The sequence below is a fragment of the Merops nubicus genome, unplaced genomic scaffold (assembly GCF_000691845.1).
Source record: "Merops nubicus isolate BGI_N331 unplaced genomic scaffold, ASM69184v1 scaffold7273, whole genome shotgun sequence".
NCBI classification, from domain to species: Eukaryota; Metazoa; Chordata; class Aves; order Coraciiformes; family Meropidae; genus Merops; species Merops nubicus.
In genome coordinates, this window is record NW_008599516.1 from 10,644 (window position 1) to 18,739 (window position 8,096).

The 8,096-nt window shown below is 48.6% G+C and overlaps 1 protein-coding gene across 1 annotated transcript in view; it reads left to right on the forward strand.

Moving 5' to 3' along the window:
* POLR1E (polymerase (RNA) I polypeptide E, 53kDa) overlaps positions 1 to 5,858 on the forward strand; it is a gene marked incomplete at its 5' end in the record, with an annotated part of 14,740 nt that extends 8,882 nt beyond the window's left edge. The window contains 3 exons of the mRNA XM_008937403.1: positions 752 to 833; positions 3,061 to 3,192; positions 5,607 to 5,858. Coding sequence (XP_008935651.1) covers positions 752 to 833; positions 3,061 to 3,192; positions 5,607 to 5,766 — 374 coding nt within the window. The remainder of the gene's footprint in view (positions 1 to 751; positions 834 to 3,060; positions 3,193 to 5,606) is intronic.
* Between the last annotated feature and the right edge of the window lie 2,238 nt (positions 5,859 to 8,096).

Genomic DNA, 8,096 nt, shown 5'->3' on the forward strand with positions numbered 1-8,096 from the left:
TTCACGTTCCAGATGCAAGAGGCACACAGTACACAATACATCCTTGATATTTCTCTACACTTTTGAGAATGTGTTCATCATCCTTTGCTCATTATCTCAGTGTGTGGATTACAGTGACCACACACTGAGATGCAGTGACACACTGGTGCATTCAGAATGCTGTTCTCAAAAGCATTGCCCAAAATATTTTGGTTGAGATTTTCAAGACTTGCAATCTTCCATAGAACTTGTGTATCCAAGTCTCCTTGTCAATGCTGAAAATGGCATTGTTAGTATTTTCAGTGGCAGAGCATTGCTGCAGGACGAAGTGGCCAGCCTGGCTGTAAATACCCTCCTGCATTGCTGGACACACAGGAGTCACCCTGCAGGACTTAGTCAAGAAGGATGTGGAAATTACTAGTCTTGCTGCTAGTATGAATTTGTTACTGTGGTTTCAGTGACAGGGCCATCTATTAAAAGGCAGGAGTCTATTAGCTACGTATGTAGGTGCACATGTACACATTTTAGATTGTAGTCCTGGAAGTGGGGATCGCATTTGTAAAGAAAATAAAAGCTGCTAGGAGCCTCTCTCAGACATGAGAAGTGATGAGACCTAGAAACCAGGTATTCAGGTTCCTTTTAAGTTCTCTGTGTTCCTGGAAAGAGGTGATAAATGTTGTGGTAGTAAACATGCTATTACGATGGCTGCAGGTGGCCAATACAAGAAGGAGATGTGTTTCTCATGCCACTGCAAAACCTCTTTCTGTCCTAGATCCAATGGGTCCTGAATGCCCACACATTATTAGCAGAAAACTCATGAAGAATTTCAGTTCACTGACCTACAACAATGGCAGGTAAGGAACTGCTTACTTTGATGTTGTTGATGCAGTGGTATAGTAGAGTTGAGCTTGAAGAGCCATGGACACCTGGTCAGGAAACCTTCTACTAAAATGGAAGATAGCAGAAGCTTGCCTTGCTTTACCCTCAGCATGTAGAATCATAGACTTTCAGCCTTTGCTCCAGGCTGAACAACCCCAGGTCCCTCAGCTGCTCCTCACAAGGCTTGGGCTCTAGACCCTTCCCCATCTTCGTTGCCCTACTCTGGACATGCTCCAGGCCCTCAAAGTCTTTCTGGGAGTGGGAGGCCCAAAGCCAAGCTCGGGATTTGAGGTGCAGCCTCACCAGTGCCCAGTACAGAGCTACAGTTACTTCCCTTGAGTCATGGCTGGTGATGGTCCATTTTAGACAATGCAGGTCTAAAATGTAACTGGGAGAAGCAGGGTCATGTGTGTAAAAGTGACCCTGCACTTGTGGGTTTGGCTGGTGTGACCTGATGGGTGCCCAGCCACCTGCCTGGCCGTTCCTGGGTTCACTCCCTGGGCAGCTGGCCCTGCTGTGCCACTGCACAGCTCTCACCTGGACCTGTTCAGGGTGGACCTGGGCAGCTGGCGGATGGGTGTTCAGCTCTTCCACCATCCCAGAGTGGGTCAGGACAGAGGTGGAGCAGTGGCTAAATAATGATGCTTTTTTTACACTCATGTAGTTTAATTAGCATAAAAGGGGTGCTTTCACATCAATGCAGACATGACTTGACTTACTTGGATTTTGCATTGAAACCTACACTGACAAAACTAATATTTGACCTCGTCAGCTCTTCTGGGCTGAGGCCCACACCATTGCACCTGTATGGACACAGGGCAAAGAGTTCTGCCTCAGCTTTACCCAGGTATTGCCCCACCAGCAGTGACAAAGTTTGGTATAGTAGGGTGGGGTCTGGTCCTGCTGTGGAGGTCAGTGAAGAGAAGCCACCACCCCATGGCTGGAGCCGAGGCTGGGAAGATCTCCACTAGACAGAGAATTATAGAGTCATAGACAGGTTTGCATTCTAGGGGACCTTTCAATGTCATCTAGTCCAACTCCCCTGCAGGGAGATCTGCAACTAGAGCAGGTTGCTCAGAGCCCTGTCCAGCCTCATGTGGTGTGGTTCCAGGGATCGAGCATCAACCACCTTCCTGGGCAACCTGGGCCACTGTTTCACCACCCACAGTGTAACAGATTTCTTCTTTCCAGTCTAAGTCTCTCCTCTTTTAGTTTAAACCCATCACCCCTTGTCCTGTTACAACGGGCCCTGCTAAAAAGTCTGTCCCAGACTTTCTGATAGGCCCTGTGAGGTACTGGAAAGCCACCAGAAGGTATCTCTGGAGCCTTCTGTTCTCCAGGCTGAACAAACCCAACTCTCAGCCTGGTCTCCCAGCAGAGGGGTTCCAGTGCTTGGATCATTTCTGTGACCTTCCTTTCCAGCAGTGTTGGAGGCACTTGTGTAGTGCCGGGTGCTGTCTCAGTGTAGGGACAGCCCCAGGCAGCTGCTGGAGGCTGCCTGTGAGCAAGTGTCCCTCAACTGCAACCTTCAGACAGATACCACTTAGAACTAAGCAGTTATAAATCTGGATGAGCATTTTAAGCCATCCTGTTGAGTGGAAGTACCAAAATACAGGCAAGAGTGAGTAGTATCCTCACTCTTACCCACACCCGGGGAGCCACAGCCTCTGCCTGCAAGGGGTGTAATGGTGATGCTCAGCTATTGTATCTCTGCACTGTGTTGTTGTCTGACAAGAGCAAAGAATTTGAGCCCAAACAGGCCAGCTTTTGTCTGCAGGATCAGACCAGTGACCAGCAGTCACAGTGCCCACAGGGGATTTCCAGACAGGGATCTGCCTTGTGTGGGCTCTGGTTTGAGGTGCCATTAGTCGTTAATACTGAATGCCCACAGAACAGCTTCCCTTTGCTGTCCTCCTCTGCGGACCAGTGTGCCAAAGGGACTGAGGTGTTGTCAGTTGGTGGTTTTGTCAAGGCTGCACAGCAATAAACCTCCTGCACTCCTGAACAGAAACAGGGGTATGTGAGGACAAAGAAGCCTGTGGAGTCCTGTGATCAGAGGTCTGTGTTGCTTTGATCTCTTTGGTGTCTGGGAAAAGTAAGTCCTGTCTAACTGGGGCTTCGGTTCTGTCTGCACCCCATGGGGGCTGTGTTTTGGGTTCACTGACACTCCACATTTCATGTGTTCTCCCTCTTGCCTTGCAGTGTCCAGAATTTAATCTCTGCATCAATGAAGGCTAAAATCACAGCATATGTCATTGCACTGGCGTTGCACATTAACAACTTCCAAACAGACCTCACCATCTTGCAGAATGACATGAAGCTCCAAGAAAGCAGGTGAGTTGTCGTGTTCATACCTGCTGAGATACACGGTGATTCTCCTACAAAGAGGCCCTGAGGAGAGAGCTCTGGGGCCTCTCTGGCAACTCGGTCATGCAGTAATACCTGATGACAAATCTCCTTTGTTGTAATTGAACTTTATGAGTGTGTTGAAGCTTTATTTTGAAGCCCTGGTGCTGATAAAGTGAAGATGGTTACACATCTTGGACTTCGAAAGGGCCCTTGCTGCAGAATGGTCCTCAGGAGCATCGGGAGGCTCTTCAGCTGTCCTGCAGGGAAGGATGCGGAGGCAGGCAGCACTGTCAAGGCTGCCTGGGGCAGATGCTGGGACAAGATCTACCCACTGCCACCCAGTCTGTTTCGTGCCTGACACACCACATCATAATTCACCTTCGTGTTCTCTATGTCCCTTCTCCCTGCAGAGCTCCAATTGCTGTTGGGTACCAGTCGGGGTGTAAATACAGGTTTGCAGCTGACTGCAACAGGAAAATGAGAAACGTAGGGATTTTTTCTTAAAATCACACTGTGAGCACATGGAGGTGGTTGTTCACATGGAGGAGTCCCAGGCTCCTGGTATTTACCTACTCTGGGCTTGACACGAAAGAGGTTTTTGTTTCTGAAACGCTGATGAGCTTTTTATCAAAGCACCAGGAGGAGGTGGTAAGGCAGCACTGCTGGCCGTGGTGTCTGGAATAAGGATTTTTCCGAATCAGGGCTGGTGGAGGTGAATGGGTAAAAAACAGCAGACAACCCTACCTGTGTTTGCTCCCCAGACTTTAATTTTCCGAGGGAGAATATGCCAGCAAGCGTCCTGTGAGCTGCAAGACCTGCTGTTCCCAGCAGGTGTCAGCCGGCACCACTGGCAGCTCCTCGGGCTCCGCACATCTGCTGCAGTAGACGCTGGGGTGTCTCGGGCTCCTCCAGAATACGACAGGAATTGGTCAGAATCACTCCATCAGTCCAGTGTGCTTGCTGGAAGACAGCAGCTCAGCAGGGAGCTTGTTAGCGCTGCCTGAGAAGGGGTCAGGGGGCCCCATTAGCAATGCTCCAATGTGGTTTTTAGTATCTCCCTCCTGTCTTGTCCTCTTGTGTGGGCAATGGTGATGCCAAGGACGTCTGCCTGGTCACATCAGTCTTTCTTGACAGGATTGCTTTGTGGTTCTGCAGCTGGGAACTAATTGTGGAGGGACACAGACCCTTCACTGTGGCTGAGAGAAGTGTGACTGTCCAATGGTTTCTGGCTGAGGGATGTACTCTTAATGCCTGTTGGTAACGGGAAGTTGTCAGAGCCCTTAATCACCTCTTGGTTTTGCTAGCTCCCTGGTCAGCTTTGATGCGATTACTTCTGATTTTGTCCCCAGTTAGTCTTTCCAATCTTTGATGAAAGATGGTAGTAGTAGTGATGTAGTAGTAGCAGTAGTGGTAGTAGTAGTAAATGATGGGTAGTAGCGGGTTTAACAGCAGCATTTGCTGTTGGTTTCCAGACACTTTTTCTTGCTTTTTTTTTTTTCATTTTTGGAACTAAGCTTTTTAAAGAATCCACACTGGTTTTTGCAAATGACACTCTTTTTTTTTTTTCTTCACTGCTGTAAAGGCTCTGGCAGCACAGGGCTTAGGATGCTGTTGAGAAAAGGGTGGAGGAGGCTAGGACCTGCTGGAAAAATTGAGGGGAGAGAGACATAGCCCTGAGTCACCTGATAGGATGATCCTTGCTTGTACTAGAAGGTTTGACTGATGAACCCTTCCTAACTGAACCTGTATTTCAAAGACAATAAAGTCACCTGGGAGGATTCTGGGACTTTGTGTTCTCAAGACTCAAGCTGAGACCAGGACGCTATTTCCCTGCCAGCTTCCCTTCGTTAACTTTGTTCTGTCTGCTTGACCTGCCTCCAGGTCTGTTGTGGCTTATGCCTCCTTGCCCAAGCTAGTCACACTTCACATCTCAGCCAAGGCCTTGTTCTTACATGCTGACTGTGAGGGGCTAAGAGATGTTCTTGCTGTACTGCATTCCATTCATGGTACCACACATGGGAGCAACCATGGGCTGCCAGCAGCGGCAGCTTAACACAAATAATGCCTGTTCTCAACTTTGTAGGGAAGTGGAGAGCAGCATTATTTCTTCTCAAGTCAGCTGGCTGTTGTGTAAGATCATTTGTAATGGTCTCTGAGGTGGCACTGCACAGCTCAGTAGCACAGCTCAGTAGCATTCTGTCCTCCCCAGGAAAGCTGGCGAGACCTTGTAGTCTTTGAGCTTCTGTCTCCATGGTGTTCCTTGAGGCACAGAGGACACGCCCTGCTCGTTGGTGCCTCCTGGCTTCTTCCCTGCAACAAAAGGCTGCCATCTCTTGTGCATTGTCATGGTACAGAAGACTTGTGTGCTCCAGTAAGAGTGTTTCTCTGGTGTTTTCCAGGATGATGGACATCGCAAAGGCCATGCGGTTGAAGGTCTCCAAGGCAAAGGGGCTGCCAGGACTTGAGCATGATCAGAACCACAAGCTGGGTACTCTCTCTCTCCCCTTGCCTGTACAGAAGGCAGCAGGGAACCAACGCAAGCGAAGAAAAATGAACTAAAATATCTGGGAGGTCTGAGCAGGAGCAAAACAGTTCCTTTCTCAACTGCAGTTCTGTGCACACAGCATCATGGTGATGCATTTGTCTGTGGGGTTGGTTTGTCCTGCATTAGCATGTGGCCCTGCTGAAACCCTGTCTCCAGGTGGGGCTGGAACAGATATCCACCTTATTAAACTGCTTCTTCTCTTACAGCCTGTTTTTTACATAAATAGAAAAAATAACTTTTTTCTCATTTCCTGTCTGTCTGAGTGGAGAAGGATGGAGGTTAATACCAGAGCCAGAGGACACAGTTTGAGACTGCATCTCCTCCACTGACTACTGCCTGGTTGGCTCTGGCAGTGACTTGCTGGCTCATGGCCTATTTTACTGCTTTTTCACACCTACAGGGTAGGAAGCACAGAAAGAGAACTAAGCAGAGCGTTACTTGCAGACCGCTTCTTGGCTTTGTGTGTGTTTGTTTCTTACAGTTTTAGTGTAATTTTGTGTGCAGAAAGTGTAAAGATGCAACACAGAATATTTCTGCTACTTTTCCTATCCTGGGTCCTAGCCTGGAGGAGAGACCATACTGCTGACTTATGGCTGGTGTCATCTTTGGTAGGAGCAATTAGTTTGAGTCCAGAGCTGGGAATTCCCAGTCCCTGGGAGAGAGACTTCAGCCCTGGTTTCTCTGCATTTTCACTCCAGTCTTCAGCTATCAGCCTCATTGCAGGTGTTTATCAGGTACAGCTGCAGGAAACTGGGGCTTGTGAAAAGCTGAGGATCACTGCCAAGACGAAAAGCATAGATGAAACAGGAGCATGGAATGTTAACAGCAGTCTCCTCGTTGAGGTGTCTGTGCTTCAGGTAGTAATTTGGGTTTAATGCATCGTCTTGGGATTTAGGGCTGAATCCTTATACACATCAATTACCTACCTACTATTCACAGTTCTCATTAGAAGTGACACATCCAGTTTTTCAGATAGAAGATAATTAGTGCTATGGCAGTTGCAGACTGCAGGTATTGAATTGGAATGGTTTTGTCATAGAGGGGTTGAGGCTGGGAGGGAGCTCCACCTTGTCCAGTCCCCCTGTTCAAGAAGGGCCACCTAGAGCCAGATGCCCAGGACTGTAGCAGATTGCCTCTTCTGACATCACTGCTGTGTGCAGCAGAGCCTGTTATGGCTGCATCTGAGAGCAGTACCTCTGAGGTGAGGAAATTGAGCTGGTTGTTTGGGAGAGATGTTGGAATGACTCATCTGCCATGTGTCTCGCTATTGGCTGCTGCACTTCAGAAAGCAGCTTGTCAAGTATCTCCAATAATGGAAATTCCAGAACCTCCTTGGGCAAACTATGCCAGTGCTCACTGGGTTTCAGTTTGTGGCTGTTACCTCTGGTCCTGTCACTGGACACCATTGGAAAGATCTGTCTCACTCATCTTCATTCCACCCATGTGGTATTTGTACACATTGAGGAGACAGATGTTGTCCCTGCCCCCAGCCTTCTCCTGGCTGAGCAGTCCCAGCTCCCTCAGCCTTTACTCATAGGAGTGATGTTTCAGTCCCTTCAGCATCTTAGTTGCCCTTCATTGGACAGTCTCCAGTATGTCCATATCTCTCTGTACTGGGGAGCCCAGAACAGGACAGCAGTCCGGGTTTGGCCTTACCAATGCTCAGCAGAGGGGAAGGATCACCTCCATCTGCCAGAGACAGTCTCCTAAATGCCACCTACTAGCCTCTGCTGCAAGGGCACATTTCTGGCTCATGGTCTACCAGGAACACCAGGTCTCTTTTCTCCATGCTGTTTTCTGGCTGTGCAGCCCCTGGCATGTGCTGGTGCACAGAGCTGCTCCTCCCCAGGTGCAGGATTGTGCACTTTGCCCTGTTGGCCTCTGACTTACCCAGGTCTTATTCTCAAGTCTCAGAAGAGTGAATTTGCTCAGGGAGCTGATCTGGCCGATACATTTTTTGTGGTTTTGTTTTCTGTTTTAATTCTCTATATGATCTGGTCGTCTGCATATCAAAGCCAGCAGCTCTGCCTTAGGCTGCAATGAAGCACTGTTCCAGGATATATAATGGGTTCATCCTCTTCATCCAATTCTAGCTCACTGCTGCAGTTTCAGAGGGTTGATGTGGGGCATGAGGAGAGCAGATGCAGATCACTCTGACAACACCACGGGATTTGGGGTGAAAAATTAACCACTGCTACTGCTTCTGTGTGCCAAGGCAAGCAGAGAAGTAAAAGGAGATGGTTGTCTGACCAATCAAGCAAGAAGTTATGCTTTTTTCCATCATTGGGGACCACTTGCAGAAGAGATGAGGATTCTAATTGCCTCTTCTGACATCACTGCTGTG